Consider the following 17,379-nt stretch of genomic DNA (forward strand, 5'->3'; position numbering starts at 1 on the left):
TCAACATCATAGGCAGTATAGTGCTTACAACAAGCAGAAACCTTGAGAGGTCTAGAGTTCAAGTCCTTATAATAATAATTAGGTTTGCTTTCCTCCTCTTCTATATCTTGCAAACCTCTAACATAGTTAACAGCATAAGTACCAACCAAGAATGGATCTTCGCCAGGTGTCTCTGTGATTCTTCCCCATCTTGGATCCCTTACTACATTCATTGTTGGACTCCAATATGTTAATCCACCATGCCCTAAATTGTGCATTGCTCTTGCTTCTGTTGAAACTGCCTGCAATCATAATAATATATATTATATGATATTTAAAAAATAAAAAGAACGTATCCAATGCAATGACGTGGTCACGGGTTCGAGTCCGGAAACGGACTCTTTCGAAAGCAGGGGTAAAACTGCGTACATTATGACCCTCCTTCATTGATAATATTATATGATATTAATTTAAACAAAAAAAACAAAAACTGATTATAGGTAATAAATTAATGTATTTATTACCTGGCCTATAGTCTTCCAGAGTGATTGATTGAAGGAAGCTGCCGTTAGAATAACAGTTGGGAAATTAGTTGCAGAAGGAATCTGTTTGGTAAACTGAACCCCAGGACCTTGATTAGAGACACCATGGAGAGCTTCTGACCACCATTCATAGGAAGGTAACCCAACTCTGCTAACTCCATTAGCATGATTTCCAAGTTGCTTCACCTTCTCTCCTAATGTCATTCTATCAATCAAATCCTTAGCCCTAATATTATAAGGAAGAGACTTATCACAGAACCCATATTCTGAAATATCCAATCCTTGGGCCTCAAATCTAGAAGGATCACAGACATGATTATTATAAGCAAATTGAGAACTACTATTTTGAGGTTGAGGTGCAGAAGAAGAAGAAGAACGGAGAGTTCTTGCTGCAGAACCCAATAGAGAAACAGATGAGAGAGCCAAGCAGCAAACAAAAGGAAAAACAAAAACAAAATTCCTCGCCATGACTGTGACCGGCCAGTGAATTCGATCAGTTGCAGATGCAGAGTGAATTGAAGAAGAAGCGTATATGGTATGGTGGATATTTATAATATGTAGGTAGGCATGCAAAGTAGATTAATTAAAATTCTAATCAATATCAATCTCTATCTGTTTAATCTTTTATTATTATCCATAATAAGACTACTTCTCTATCTGTTTAATCCTTTAATATTTATCTACTTACGGTTCTTTACTACGTGCAGTAGAGATGGAATAGGAACAGGATTCCAATAACTGGAGCGATCACTCACGTTACCTTATTATCCTAAAATTAGTTAAGGGAATAAGAAGGCTAACGGGTCGTGTGGTTATAGCATGATTCCTACTCCTAGACACAAACTAATGCTTTTGTATGTGAAAAGACCATTCAGCCCCCAGGGAAATTGAAAATCCCATCCAAACCAACAATGCCTCTATGCACTCTTTCATTGCCTACTGTGCTGGTGCAGGGGTTACACGATCGGTCTATGTATATCGATTACTGATTTCCTACTCCGATTATTGATTTCTGATTTTGATTACTAAAATATCCTTATAAAAGTCCATTCTGCTTCGATCAAGAGATCGGTGAGCTTGTAAAGAAGAGAGAGAGAGGAATGGGAGGAGGAGGAGGAGAAGGAGCTAATCAAACAAAGAGCAGTGGTTTTACTTTTACAAAGCACCCATTTGAGGTCTAATATACCTAGTAATGCCCCTCCTAATCTTACCCTTTTCTTTGTATTTGTTGCCTTAATTAGGGAAAAGCCACATCAAACGCATAAAAAGAAATCCTAAACAAATAGGGCATTAGAGTATGATGGTCTTTGTTTGTGTCTTCCGTCTCTCTGCAGTGATGGAAATTTGGTTTGGGCTTGACACGTACTAACTGATACCAGATAAATGAATTCATTGCTCATTATGGTGGTTGAACCTCCTGGGGAGAAAGTAAGAAATCTCAGAAATCTCTCTCTCTCTCTCTCTCTCTCTGTTACACACAACTACAAAGACTATTTACATTACTCTCATAAACTAAACTAAAATATTAAGAAAAAATTAAGAGTTTCTCCTCGGCTCATATAGCCATGGAGCTCTAACTTTGTTGAAGTCATTCAGTTGCAGTCACAGAGAGCCATGGAGCTCGAGATGGAATCCATGGCGTCGGCAATTGGAATCTCAATTCCCGTCCTTCGCTTTTTTCTCTCTTTCATGGCTACTATACCGGTGAGCTTTCTACGGAGCTTTCTTCTCGTCGAACCTTCATTTTTAAAATTAAAAAAAAAAAAAACAAAAAACAGCAGGTCCATGAAGTGTGGTCCCCATGGACCCTTGCTGGTCCGCTTCGTGGCTCTGGACTCTTGAACTTGCACCACAAAAAAATAAAAAGAGTTGTAGTTCTGCCTTGGGTGTGAAGCCTTCTGATATTTTCATGATATTCTTGATCGCATTAGGATCTTTCCGTGCATACCCATCCTTCAGGATTGGTTAAACTTTCAATCCTGCTCTCTATTTATCTATTCTCCATGTATATATATATATATATATCTCAACGTCTCTATATTCCACTCTCTCACGATGTCTATCTCTCCCTCATTCCTACTTTTTCGTGTGATCTCTTCATGTATCTTGATTTTAATTTAAAAAGACTTAAAAAAAAATTCAAAAGAGACCATCTAAACTAATTCTCTAACTGATAATTAACAACTGAAAAAAATCACTCATATATGTTCAAATAGTAAATACAAATAAAAAAGGGAATAAAAATTTGAAGGATACCTTGAATATTCAGTAACTGAATCCGAAGGCCCAAAAAACTTCGAATGCAAGAACTCTGAAGAAGGAATAGCCATATATATAAAAGTTTGTTATTTTTCTCGTTCCTATATTTTTTTTGAAGATAAGATTATTTTATTCTCTAATTTTTATTTATTTTTTGAAGTTAAGATTATTATACTCTCTTTAATTTCTAATTTCTAATTAATAATCATTATCTTATACCTAAAAACAAGAAAAAAGTTTTTTTTTTTTTTTTTTTTTTTTAAAGAGAGGAGGGATATCCGACTTAAAACAAGGGAAAAATTGGTTATTTTACTCGTGAAGATAAGATCGTACTTAATTAAGGTTTCAGGAGACACACGGCTTACATTATTATGCAGTAAACAGTTGTCAAATCCTAATTGGAATTCGTATTTGAGGTTTTTACCAGATCGATAAAGATGGACTTCAACAACTTTCCAATTAAGAATCCCAATACCCACCACCACCATGCGTCCCATTGAGAAAACTAACCGATATGATTTCTTTTCACATGATATGATTGAATGGATATCGGTTCTTGTGTTGACCAGTTGAGCTAAAGAGCTGTATCGTTGTATTTAGGATTCTAGATGGTGGAAGTTCGGAAGTTCATCCCATTCAAGTTTTACACTTTACCAAAAAAAAATAAAAAGTTTTACATTAACAGGCTCCACAGTTGATGGATCATGGTCCATGGTCCTCTTTATTTATTTATTTATTTTTGAGTAGAAATCCATTCCAGTTGCACGTTTTAGTAGAGATGTAAAAGGTGGAACCCAGACTATTCACTTTCAATCTGTGTCTATCAGTTGTTAGTCTCCTTATTATCATTTCCTTATTCCTTAGAAGTTGTTGAATCTTTAAACAATGTATTAATTATGAATACATTAAAAGGGGGCTCATTAATGGGGGAATACTTTAATTTAGTTGAGATGTACAGACGTATAGCGAATGTAGATAGTCCTTTGTTTTTTTTTTTTTTTTTTTTTTTTTTGAATGGAAAAAAAAAAGTTAATTGAAAATTATAATAATTAATAATTAATAAATAATAAAAGATATTTTTTTGGAATTATTAATATTGTTGAAGGGTATTTTTTATATGAAAAAGTTTGCCATGACTTTTCAATTTCTACACTTATAGTATAATATGATAGTATGATATGATATGATATGATAGTATGATAGTATGATATATATATGGGGAAAAAGTTCTCTGTCCGGGAGTGTGGCCTATGCCAGCACTCCCATGAGTCTATCTCTCTCCTCCCCATGTGAAAAGATACCTCTGCCCACTTATTTTAATGAGGAGAGAGATAGGCACATGGGAGTGCTGGCATAGGCCACACTCCTGTATAGAAAACTACTTCCCATATATATGTGTGTGCTTTGAGCAATGGCAGGTGATGATTGTGCTCTTTCTTGCATGATTTTTCTTAGGTTTTCTTTCGAAAATTTTGGCTCGGCTCAATGTTTGCAAAGTTTAGCTGCATTAATTGTGCGTTTTTCCACTGTCCTCTTCTTAGCTGAAATGACGATTTCCTTGGGTTTTAGCCTTCTAGGCTTGCATAGGATACTCTTCGTCTCCAAGAACCATGTTTTCATGGCCGGATCCTCTCCAGTATTATTGGAATTCAGATCGTCTACGGCATGTCTGCCTGTAGCAGTCACAGTAGTATACTAATGAGGTGCAGTGTAGTGACCGCCTTACCCCTGCCCGAGTGTCTTGCCTGAGCAGGGGTAAGGCGGTCATTGCGCCACGTCTCGTTAGTGCTACGGGCAGCAGGCCGTAGATGATCACGATCCACGTTATTGAAGAGGATCCCTCTCCAATAACGCTCTCCTAAGGCCGCGTTATGCAGGATTGTTTCGCATAAGGTATGAGAGAGACAGAGAGAGATTTGAGATTAGATTCTAAATTTAATTACCTATTTCCTCTTTAATCATGTTTTATGGATTCCTATAAAAGAGGGAGAGAGGAAAAAGAAAAATATTGAAGAAAACGGATTTAAATCAGCGTGAATGGATATGACACGTGGTCATAGGAGAGCGTCATTGGAGAAGAATCCTCTTCAATGATGCCAGAGAGGATCCGGACTTCTTCCTATTTTCTTTAAGCAATGAGCGTAAATTTAGGAGAGCTTTTGCAGATTTATACGGTGGTGCTTTTCCACTTCATTTACTTTTCAGAATCTCAATCAGCTCCCTAACCTTCAATGCTTGCTTGTTCTTTCCAGCATTAATTAATGAAGCAGAGCAGTTGCAGAGGTCAATAAAGGTTCCTTTTTCATGCTTCATATGGCTTCTCTTTATAAACCCAGGTTTCGGTTCTTCTCCAGGAGAGAACCTTCTAGTTTTTTAAATTTTTTGTTTTTAGTTAATATGATTTCTATTTCGAAGCCATATTCTTAATTTTAAGTTGATTTGGGTGAGACACTGTTACCCAAAGTTAAATTAAGCAAAGCCTCACTTCAGCAGTAAATTCAGAACTTAAATGAACTTTTGACTTAAGATGGTTGCCCAAAATTGTAATGGGAATTAAGTAAACCAGTAATTAAGTTCAGTACTATATATATTTTGGATTTGGATCTCCTAAGGCACGGCTGCCCGTCCTGCCTGTGCTGTGCGGACACAGGGTCACGTGCAAAGACTGCCTTATCCTTGCCTGAGTGCCTTGCCCAAGTGGGGGTAAGGCAGTCTTTGCATGCGGCCCTGTGTCTCTGTTGCACAGGCAGGATGGGCAGCCGTGCCATAGAGGATCTTGATCCCTATATTTCCTATCCTTGGAATTGAACTTGGTGATAATATTCTATTGGTGCAGCATGTTCGTATCTTAGAAGGTTCCTCCATTGGCTAAACGATTAGTGCGAGAATGTTGTAAAAGGAAGAATCCCAATCAGGCATCCATCTGCATCAGATGAGTTTGATGAGTTCTGCTATGCCCTTGGTGTGAAGAATCCCATCCACAACATCTTAATTGCAAATAATGTAATGGCAGGAGTGAAGTTTATGTGCAGTGTCAAGATATGGGCCTATGAGACTTTCAGAACTGAGAAGGCAATCCTTTTGGTGGCCATGGCTAAATACGAACGTACCGAAACCTGGGGTTGCAAGTTGCAAGGATGGAAGAAAGAGGTTGGGTGTCCTAATCCCTTCATAGATTTGAAGTTTTAACCGTAAGAAAGTGATTGTGGGTTGGGTTTTTTATATTTTAGTGTATAGGGTAATTTAGTAAATTGGATTTCTTAGGTTAACCCCATTAAAATCTGGGTAATGGTTGATAATGTCATACTTTGTGTGTGGGTGTCTTAAAATATTGGCAAGTCTCATGGGGTGGCATTGATAATTTCCCTCTGAAGTAATGATAACAATTCATGTGGATATGATTTTGTATAACTTGCTATATGGCTTGCAAAATGGACGTGCTTTTTTTTTTTTTTAAATTAATCCTCTCCAATTCCCTAAAATGTGCAGTCCGGTAATTCGGGGTGGAGATGTCGATATTTGGCAGCTCAGACATCCAACGTCCGAGCTCATTGATTTCTATTTTTTTTCCCTTCTTCTTGAGCTTGGCACCGTTGGATGTCCAAGCTGCCAGGTGTCGACATCTCCACCCCGAATTGCCGCACTCCACACTTTTAGGGAATTGAAGAGGATTATTTTCCTTTTTTTTTTTTTTTGTTCTTTCGTCTTAATTTCAATTGAAGATGTGGGGTTGGATTGGCAGAGTTAATAATGAGTTGTGCATAGGATGTTAATTTCCGGTACCAAAACTGATCGATTCAGCCCAGATCAAATCAAACCAAATCCTTATCGATTTGGTTTCAATTTGGGGTTTTGTAAAACTAATAGAACCCTGATCCTTGTATTTTCAATGATCCATAATTATCCAAATAGCAACACATGACATAAATCGAAAACCACCATACCCCTTCTTTGTATACAAGGATGCACATTTCCAATTTTTTCACTCATAATAAGTTCTCCTTATTGTTTATTTCTTTTCATCTAATTAGTTCTTGTTGTGATTTTACTTTTGGTATGAAATAATTGTAGGGATCTAGCAGAGCTAATTGAATTAGTTGTTAAAAAGGTTTTGGAAGAATTGATTAGTAGCATCCACTTGGCTGAATGTAAATATCCTGCTATTGGAATAGATTCTCATGTGAATCATCTATTATCTTTATTAAATATTGGTTCCAATAATGTTCAGTTTATGGGAATTTGTGGCTTCGATGACATTGGAAAGACAACTATTGCAAAAGCAGTCTACAATCCCTTCTTTTCAAGTTTCAACCTTCAATAAGCATAGTTTTCTTTCAAATGTTATAGATCAAGCAACACAATGAAGCGGCTTCTTAAGGATGTCATCAAAAGAGACATTGAAGTAGGTGATCATCATAGAGGGGAAAAATTGATAGAACAAAGTCTCTGTGAAGAAAAAGTTCTTATTGTTCTTGATGATGTGGACAGTCATGAACAGGTAGATGCTTTGGCTAGTGCACTCAATTGGTTTGGCCGAGGAAAGAGGGTCATACCTACAACCAGAGACGAACATATTTTGAATGTGATTAAAATTGATAAAGATAAAATATATAGCCCTCAAGAGCTAGATCATAAAAATTCTCTTCAACTATTTCGTTTGCATGCCTTTTCAAGGGATCCACCTCCTGAAGATTATATGAAAATTTCACATGTGGAATGTTATTCGGGAGGGTGGCCTTTAACTTTAGAGGTGTTGGGGTCTTACCTAATGGATATAAGCGGCAAAGAAAAATGGGAAAGTACATTACAAAAATTGAAAGAAATTCCTCTTGAAAAAGTCCAAAGAAGGTTAAGCTATGATAATCTAGAAGATGATTATCTAAAGACTATATTTCTTGATGCTGCATATTTTTTCATTGGATAGCCGAAAAGAACTGTAATTTCCATACGGGAAACTTGTGGCTATCATCCGAAATCAGCACTACATAGATTAATTAAAAGATCCCTTCTAAAATTTGAAGATTATAGCAAATGTTACCTGAAGATGCATGATCAGATTCAAGACATGGGAAGAAATATTGTAAAAAAAGAAAGCCCAATGGAGCTGGGTAAGCGTGGTAGATTATGGTCGATCTAGGATGTGTTTCAAGAACACAAGGTATGTATATCTTATACTAGCCCTAGTAAGTTAAAGGCATCATAATAAAAGGTATATGGGAACCAAGCACAATATAAACATCGTGCATTGTGTAATGTTCTACATTTTAAAATTCTAATTAACAAAAAACAAAAAAAACATTTTAAAATTCTTGTGGACAATGATTTGGACACTCTAATTACTATCTTTATTATGACACTCAAAATGACTTGGGATGCACCTTTATCACTTCCTGTTCCTCGTGTTTTTTTTTCCTGTTTTGCTGGGGTTATGATGTTCACCAATTTCCTTTACTTAGGTTATTTTCTTTTGTAGGGAGAACTGACATGATAATAAAAGGCATGCTCCTTCCCTACAACTTATTACCAAGTGTTTATTTAGCTAATGAACACTTTGAGATGATGCTCAATCTAAGATCTCTTAAAATTAAATCAGAAAAGTTCATGAGAGAGATTTCGGACCTTCCTTCTGGACTAAGATGGTTCAGATTGAAGAACTGTCCTTGGGAAATTCTATCAATCAATTTTTATCATAAGAGACTAGTTCATCTCGACCTATTGTGGAACTTCATGATTGAACAAGCTTGGCATATTACACCTTAATATGAAAATAAGGCATAGTATTTTGCTTTTTCTATTTGTTCATTTGATTTTTGAGTCTTGTTGATAGTACTATAATATATATATTAGGACCATTGTTCTCTGCCTGGGAATCCAGGATGTGCCCAGACACATTGGGGTGGTCATTTCAGTCATTTAGAGGGGCAGGGCGATAATTTCACCCACCCCCATGTGTCTGGACGTATACTGTGCCTCTGGCTCAGAGAACATCAGGCCTATATATTAATATATGTGTCCTCTTCGTTATTGTAGACATCTTTCCAGGTCCCCAGACTTTTCATGGTTTCTATAGAGATTTGAGCAAATAAAGAATGCACAAAGAGATACGTGGTTCGGTGTGTTAACACCGACATCCACGGGTAAATAGAGATCATACTTTATTACTAATACATACACACAATATATACAAGATGAGACGGGAAAACCCAACGGCTATAATATAACGGCTAGATTACAACGGTCATATTGCAATACTCCCCCTCAAGTTGGAGCGAAGATATCAATGAAGCCCAACTTGGAGACAATTTGATGAAAGTGATCCTTAGGCGTGGCTTTAGTAAATATGTCGGCCAACTGGTTCTTGCTTGAGACGTACACTATTTCAATGACCTTTTGTTGAACCTTTTCTCGAACAAAATGGCAATCAACTTCAATGTGCTTGATTCGCTCATGGAAGACAGGATTTGAAGCGATATGCATGGCAGCTTGATTGTTGCAAAATAATTTGATTGGAGATCCGGGATCAAGTCCAAGATCTTGAAGAAGAAATTTTAACCATATTAATTCACTAGTAGTAGAGGCCATGGCTCTATATTCTGCTTCAGCACTGGAACGGACAACCACATTTTGTTTTTTGCTTTTCCAAGTGATGAGATTTCCTCCCACAAAGGTACAGAACTCAATTGTGGATTTTCTATCAGTTGGATTTCCTGCCCAATCAGCATCAGAAAAACCAAGAATTTCATTGTTCCCATTTTTTGCATCTAGATTCCCTTACCAAGGGAAGACTATAGGTAACTTAAAATTCTATTTACGGCTTCTAGGTGACCCCTTTTTGGAGCATGCATAAATTGACTCACAAGGCTAATAGGATAAGCAATATCTAGCCTAGTGATGGTGAGATAAATTAGTTTTCCTACGAGTCTTTGAAATTACCCAATATCTGTGAAGGGCTCTCCATCATTAGTTCCTAGTCTGGATTAATGGTCAATAGGGGTGCTAGCTGGTTTAACTCCCAACTTGCCAGTTTCATTTAACAAATCCATAACATACTTTCTTTGAGAAATAAACAGACCTTTATTGGAGTGAGCTACTTCAATTCCCAAAAAATATTTGATCTTCCCAAAATCTTTAATATCAAATTTTTTCCTGAGATGAACTTTTAAACTGGCAATACTTTCTATATCATCTTCAGTGGTGATAATATCATCAACAAATATTAGAACTATTGTAATTCTTGAAGCACCCCTTTTTGAAAACATAGAAGAATCAACGACACTTCTTTGAAATCCGAAACTCATGAGAGCCATGTTAAGTTTAGCATACCAGGCTCTAGGGGATTGTTTAAGACCATAAATGGCCTTTCTGAGTTTGCACAGAAAATTAGTCTTATGTTCTTGGGGATGTCCAGGAAGAAGTTCCACATATACTTCTTCCTCAAGATCCCCATGCAAAAAAGCATTTTTGACATCCATTTGAATTAAGTTCCATCCATGATTTACAGCAATAGACATTAAAACTCGAACAGTATTCATTTTTTGCTACAGGGGCGAAGGTTTTCTTGTAGTCCACACCATAGGTTTGGATAAAGCCTTTTGCTACAAGCCTAGTTTTGTACCTTCAATGGTCCCATCACTATTGTATTTAATTTTGTAAACCCACTTGCATCCTACTGTCTTCTTACCTTGTGGGATTTTGACAATTTCTCAAGTATTATTTTTATGTAAAGCCTGAAGTTCCTCTTGCATTGTTGTTCTCCACACCTCTTGAGTCATGGCTTGAGAAAATTTTGTAGGCTCTTTATTATTCTCAAGAGATGTGAGAAAGGCTTTATGCTTAAGAGAAACTTTATTATATCCAACATAGTTTTGAATAGGAAAGGAGACAGATGATAAGTATAAAAATCTTGAAGTCTTGATGAAGGTTTAGGGATGCAAGAGGACCTACGAACTTCTTGTGGTTCTAAATTTATTTGAATTTCTTGAGGTAAGGAATGCTCATTCAAGGTAGGTTCACCAGAATTTTTTTTGGTTTGACTCAACAATGGGCAATGGGGCATAATCAAAAACATGAAGATTCTCCCCCTGACTTCTAGTTTCAGAGGGCTGAAAATAGAAGTCGCTTTCAATGAAATGAATATGCCAGGAAATATATAGTTTGTGATGAATAGGGTCAAAGCATTTGTATCCCTTTTTTGTGAAGGAATAGCCTAAGAACACACATTTAGTTGTATGAGGATCCAGTTTTCCACTACTCTCTTCATAAACAAAACAAGGGCTTCCAAAAATTCGAAGATGATCAAGACAAATTTGTCTTCCAAGTAAAATTTCCATTGGAGACTTATAGTCAAGCACCCTACTAGGCATTCTATTAATTAAATAGCATGCAGTCAATACGGCATAAGACTAATAAACTTTGGGAACTTTTTTTGAAAAAGAAGAGATCGAGTTACCTCGAGTAAGTGTCTATTCTTACGTTCTGCAATACCATTTTGCTGGGGTGTTCCAACACAAGTAGTTTGATGAATTATGCCAACTTCTTTAGTATAAGAACTAAATAGTTGATTAATGTACTCAGTTCCATTGTCGGTTCTAAGAATTTTAATATTAGCCCCAAATTGGGTGTGAACCATGTGAGAGAATTCTTTGAAGATAGATAAAGCCCCATATTTTTGTTTTAGTAAATATATCCAAGTAGCACGGGATTTGTCATCAATAAAAGTAATGAAATATCTATACCCATCTTGAGAGTTTATTGGGGCTGGTCCCCATAAATCTAAATGTACTAATTCAAACAAAAATTCAGATTTATGCGAGGATTGTTTAAAAGGGAGTTTGGTCTGCTTAGCAAATCTATAGATTTCACAATTATGAAAATTAATACCAGATAAAGGAAATAAGAAGTTCAAAACTTTGTCTGAAGGATGACCTGTTCAGTAATGCCAAAGCTGACAGTCATCATATTTTTTCGATTGAGAAATAAGGGCACGAGCAGGTTGTTCAAGAAGGTACAGCCCGTGTTGAAGATAGTCTTTACCAATCATCTTCCCGCTTTCTGTCTGAAAAAATACATTTTTTGAGAGAACGACATTGCAATTTAGGGAATTAGTAATTTTACTAACAGATAGTCGATTAGAAGAAAATGATGGTAGAAATAAAACTTCAATTTCAGTAGAAAGGAGTAGTGTATGTCCTTGTCCTTTAATCGGAACAAGAGATCCATTAGCCACAGTCACACGTTGCATTTGAGAATGATTTGTTAATTTTAAGAGATGTTTAGGATTACCGGTCATGTGATCTGTGGCTCCCGAATCAACAACCCAAGTATTAGTATTATTTAAAGTAAAAGAAGTAGGAGAAATACCGTTTTCAGTATCAAGAGTCAAGGAAGAATGAGTTGAATTAGAAGAACCAGCAGTAGTTGTTTTCAGTTGTTGCAAGAGCTGGTTAAGAAGATCAATGGAAACTTGAGTGTTATTGTTGGCAGCTTGAGCGACTCTTTTTTCTCCATTATTCCTAGATGGACGGAGATGAGGGAATAAGATCCAACATCTCTCTTTAAGATGCCCAAGGCCTTTGCAGTGATCACATTTCATAGGTGGTCGGTTGCCTCGACCTCTTCCTCGACCTCTTGAAGAACTAAAGATCCTCCTCTCATTCCCTTGTGGTTGCAAGAGTTCTTGGCTATCCAAATGAGCTGTAAGAGCATTCTTTTCATGAGAAATTTCAGAAGAATGAGTGGAGGGGTTCATGACCTTTTTCCTGGTTTCTTCTTGTTGAATGATAGCACAAACATCTTCCAATGTTGGAAACGTGGAACCCATAAGAATCTGACTACGCAGTTGATCATATTCTGGTTTGAGGCAAGCAAGCAATTGAAATATTTTGTCTTATTCTTCTCAGGTTTGCAATGTTTTTAGGTCTGTTGTGGGAGGGCAATAGATGCGCAACTCCTCCCATTTCCTTTTGAGAAGACAAAACAGATCAAGAAATAACAGATCTCCTTGAGAGATAAGGGACAATTCTTGTTTAATCTAAAAAATTCTTGAGGCATTATTTTGTTGCCCATACATTTTTTTGACTGAATCCCATAGGTCCTTGGCATTATCAGCATATATGAAGATGTTAGCTATATTAAGTTCCATGGAATTCAAAATCCAAGACATGATCATGCAATCAGTAGCTTCCCATTCTTCAAATTTTGGATCAGTGGATGATACGGAAGCTATTTTTCCGTTAACATGACCTATCTTCCCACGACCACAGAGGGCTAAAGAGGCAGCCCGTGACCATGGTAGGTAGTTTAGTCCATTTAAAAGAGAAGTAGTGAGCTTGATGCTAGTGTTAGTTTCATGTGAAGCAGATGAAGTAGATGAATCTTGAACAATAGATGAGTCACCCATTGTAATAAGTCAAGAAAAAAAGAACTTACTTGACAAGCGTTTAACCGATTCTTTTTCAGAGGACCTCAAGGTCACTCAGTTGGAGAAGAGCACCAAGGCAGCCACAATCAGAGAGTAAGAAGAAAGAAGAGAAAAGTTGCTTTTCTCACATACGGTTAGGGGAGATAGTAAAGATAAATTTAATATTATTAGATGAACGAGAAAAGTAAACTCTGAAGGAGATATAACCCAAAAAAAAAGTCAAATATTTCAGCTTGGAGATTTATTGCTGGCTTTGATAAAGAGGAGAGAAACGTCTCCAACAGCAAGAATCAATGAGGAAGTCCAACTCTTCAGCTTCTCTATTATTGGAAAGAGTGAAACGACTTTAGAAGGACCCCTCCTTGCCCACAATATCCTTTCAACTTCTGTGAGAGAAAGGAATAAGAAGCAGTATATTAAGAGATCCGCTTCAGCAAGTAATAGAAACTTTCCAACTTCTGTGCAATAGATTTAGCAAGAGAAACTTTCCAACTTCTGCTCTGATACCATATAGAGATTTGAGCAAATAAAGAGTGCACAGAGAGATACGTGATTCAGTGTGTTAACACCTACATCCACGGGTAAATAGAGATCATACTTTATTACTAACACACACACACACACACAATATATACAAGATGAGAGGAGAGAACCCAGCGTCTATAATATAACGGCTAGATTACAACGGTCATATTGCAATAGTTTCTTTTCTTGGAGAGATTAGATCTTGGATAGTTCAAGTCCTTGGACAAGTTAGACAACTCCACCGGACAGTTGAGTCAGCTCAAAAGACTTATTCTCAAATGCTGTTGTTACTCACTCAAGATGTTGCCCGATGATGTTGGACTGTACTATTAGAGAAGCTTGAGGTATTAGATGCCGAGTATTGCGTTGGACTAGTACCTTAAAAGAAGCTAGAAAACAACACACACAGGAATTGTGCAGCTGCAGAGCTGAGGAGGAGAGATGGTTTTGCTTTTGCAGAGGAAACTAGAAAGAGAAATTGATCACCTCAGTACTGAACTGCTTCTGCTGCTGTTCTACTTTGCTTTTCTTGTCAACCTGTTACTGCTTCTTGTGATTTGTTTCTCAACATCTATCTTTTGATATGACGGAAATGTACGACCACCACACCTACTCTTCGCCCCCACCTTCCCCGCCGGTTCCTGCTGCTCCTCCTAGTCCTCATCCTCTGCTCGTTAAATCTAAACAAAATCTCTTTTTTTTTTTTTTAATTCTCCTTCATCTCCTTCACTTTTCTTCCTCTACTGGCATCTCCTCCAACAGAGCCAAACAAATGCATTTCTCTAGCTTGTTCATCTTTTGCCTCTGTTCTCTTCTTCCTCGCAAACTAAATATTTGTCACTAGTGGAGGTTGAAGGACGAAATTCTTCTCCTAAAGAAGAAAACGAAGTAGTGTTGATCAAGGCTAGTAACTACAAGGGAGGTTTGTCTTGATGATGAGTACGAAGGATCATTTCCGTCCCTTAGTCCCTTAGCCTGTATTTAACACTGACGCCTGTAGTACTGACACTAAAGATGAGTCCAATCATAAGTTCAGGAAAATGGAAAACATCTTCTCCAAAATACTGAAGAGGAGAGAATCACAACAGCAGATTTCTTGAGTTGTTTAAAATTCGACTCTGTTTGTGACGTAGTGGAGGAAGAGGGAGAGGTGTTGAGGCACAGAAAGAGACCTCCCCTGCCTCAGGTCCTTCTCCTAGCCTGGATTTTAACACACTTCAAATTGTTATCAGACAACATCATCCTGCAGAAAATACGGAACAAACAACCAAATGCTGTTGATTATGTTGGAAGTTCACCCTCTGATTGTGAAGAAGCTGGAAGTAATAACAACAACAGAATTTACCCAAACTTTTTCATATGTTGGGGTTAGAGGATCCAATAATGTTCCTTAAGAGGTGGGAGGAAGAAGGTGAGGTGGCTGAAGCTGTTTGGGATTTTTCTGCAACTGTTTCAGTACAGGGTTTTTGTTACACGGAAGGCTCTATTCTGTTCTACAGTTCTATTATTGCTCGTCTTATATAGCCTGAGTTCAATTTTTTCAACTGACTATGATCATGAACGTTTTTATTTTCCTGGTGATATGTTACATCGAGCACTAGCAGGATAGTTGAATCTACATACATTGTAATCTAACCTTTAATTTGTTCTCATCACCCCTGAAAAGAAAATGAAATTCTTACACTATATATGTTTGTTGATGCCCTCAGCTTGATCAATGAGTGAAACGCCATTTCCTGAGAACCAGATCGTCCAACTAGTGGGAGGTTGCAGAAGTATTGCTGTTGCATTAGTCACTTGTTCTTGGTGCAGCATTGTATAATATGAAATAATGGTAACATTGACAAGTTTGGATACTCATTTGCTCTAGAACCTGCAGTACAATTTGCAAAATGGCTGTGTATTTTTAAAAATTTTAATTGAAGACATCAGATAGGATTGGCAGTGTAAATAATAGTTTGTGAGGTTTTAATGATTTCCAAATTCCAATGCAAACATGCCATATAGGGTCTTTTGAACCCATAAATTGGGAAACATGTATCATAAGAATCTTAATTGGGACAATTTGCTTGGCTATCCAAAAATGTGCTCCCCACCAGACCTATCACTTATTAAAAATTGTGAAACTGCTCATCCTAATTTAAAAAAAGGATTAACAAAAACAGTTTATAATAATTTTAATTGGTAAATCTAGGATGTACTATCCTACGAACTTGTCGGTAGGATGGCTCAAAAAATTGCCAAACAGAATATCAAATAAGACCCAAATTTTATGGACTGGTAGACCACAGAGCTCCCTGCATACATGTCAAGTACTCTAGTTTCAGCCAAAATATTCTCTGTTCTCTAAGTGGCAAAGTAAAGCTCTGAAAACCTAGGGACTAGAAGAGGGTGTATGAACATACATCGACAACTGAAAAATAGGAAAGATGGGCATATATGAATGTGAATTTGAATCTCAAAATTGACAATTTACTAATCCATTACGTGTACAAATACAACTTATCCAATTGACCAACTGTCCACATGACTAAAAATGAAAGACCATCATGATAACCTTATCAAGACAGTTCGTCCTAATGAACTTTGGGGTCATTTTAATTAAACAAGTAATATGATTGAGACTTTAGAGATATAGAAAACTATTAAGTGAGCATGCACATGCACCTTTAATACTCAAACAAACAGTAAAATTTGAAATAAATTACAACATGAAATCGTATATTTGTGATATCTTTGTTCGGAGTCAATGATCCATGAGAATGTGTACATGTAAACATTAAGTTATGGTGCAATGATGGAGCGATAATCCTCAAGACCAGCTTGAGATGACATGCAATGTATCTCAGAGCCACCATTAAACTGGAAGAAGTCCGAACCAGTCAACCTTCTTCTGATTCTGCAGATTTCAAGTTACAAATTGAAACATGACCAAAATTTAAAGAATCATTAGCATTAAGTAGAAGGAATACATACCATGTATGGCTTCCATGTTATCTTCCTTGTACACTCCAAGGGGCGAGCCATGCACAGATAAAAGCATCTCACCATGCTTTGGTAGTCTTCGAGTTTTAGGGGTCATGCCAACAGACAACCTGTGGGTACTCACCTGTGATTACAGACACAGGGTAGGCCACTTAAGACGCATTGAGAGTAACATAATGGAACATTACCGGGCACCCACCTAAAAAATAGAACTGGAAATAAAACTATCAGCTCCAAAATATTGAAAACCCCATAAAAGGATCAAAAGGCATTCACAAGCTAACTGTATAATTCTATGAAGATATAGTGAGGATGAACTTCTTCCTCAAAAATCAAAGTTCGCTTATCAAACATATCCTTACAACTGCACAGTGTTTTATTTCCAGGGAATGTCGAGATAATTCTGATGTAAAGAAATAGAACATTACAAGGACCAGCCAATCAGACACATTTAACTTCTCAAAGCAAATAGATACAAAGAAACATGCAAAAGTTGTGTTAAGATGATGAAGCACTGATTTGAATAAAGGATGAAACATGCAGAATAGTCAAGAAGCTACAAACCCCAGGGGTTCGGAAGGCCTCTTGTAAACCAAGCATCTGGGTATCTGATTGCTCCTCCAAAACCTAGAAAACAGACATAAGTTTGAAAGGATAAGAAACTGAAGT

At 37.0% G+C, this 17,379-nt stretch overlaps 2 protein-coding genes across 2 annotated transcripts in view; both read left to right on the forward strand.

Annotated features, from left to right (window-relative positions):
• Nucleotides 1–17,379, forward strand: part of LOC122639048 (disease resistance protein RPV1-like) — a 48,825-nt gene that overhangs the window by 14,647 nt on the left and 16,799 nt on the right. The gene's annotated exons all lie outside the window — the stretch shown is intronic.
• LOC122639047 (disease resistance protein Roq1-like) lies at nucleotides 7,141–7,704 on the forward strand. Its single transcript, XM_043831886.1, has one exon. It carries the CDS (start codon nucleotides 7,141–7,143, stop codon nucleotides 7,702–7,704), a length of 564 nt encoding a protein of 187 aa, XP_043687821.1.

The sequence above is a fragment of the Telopea speciosissima genome, chromosome 9 (genome assembly GCF_018873765.1).
Source record: "Telopea speciosissima isolate NSW1024214 ecotype Mountain lineage chromosome 9, Tspe_v1, whole genome shotgun sequence".
Taxonomy (NCBI): domain Eukaryota; kingdom Viridiplantae; phylum Streptophyta; class Magnoliopsida; order Proteales; family Proteaceae; genus Telopea; species Telopea speciosissima.

Coding starts and splice junctions, on each gene's coding strand:
- LOC122639047 (XM_043831886.1), top strand. CDS start 7,141: ATGAAGCGGCTTCTTAAGGATGTCATCAAAAGAGACATTGAAGTAGGT.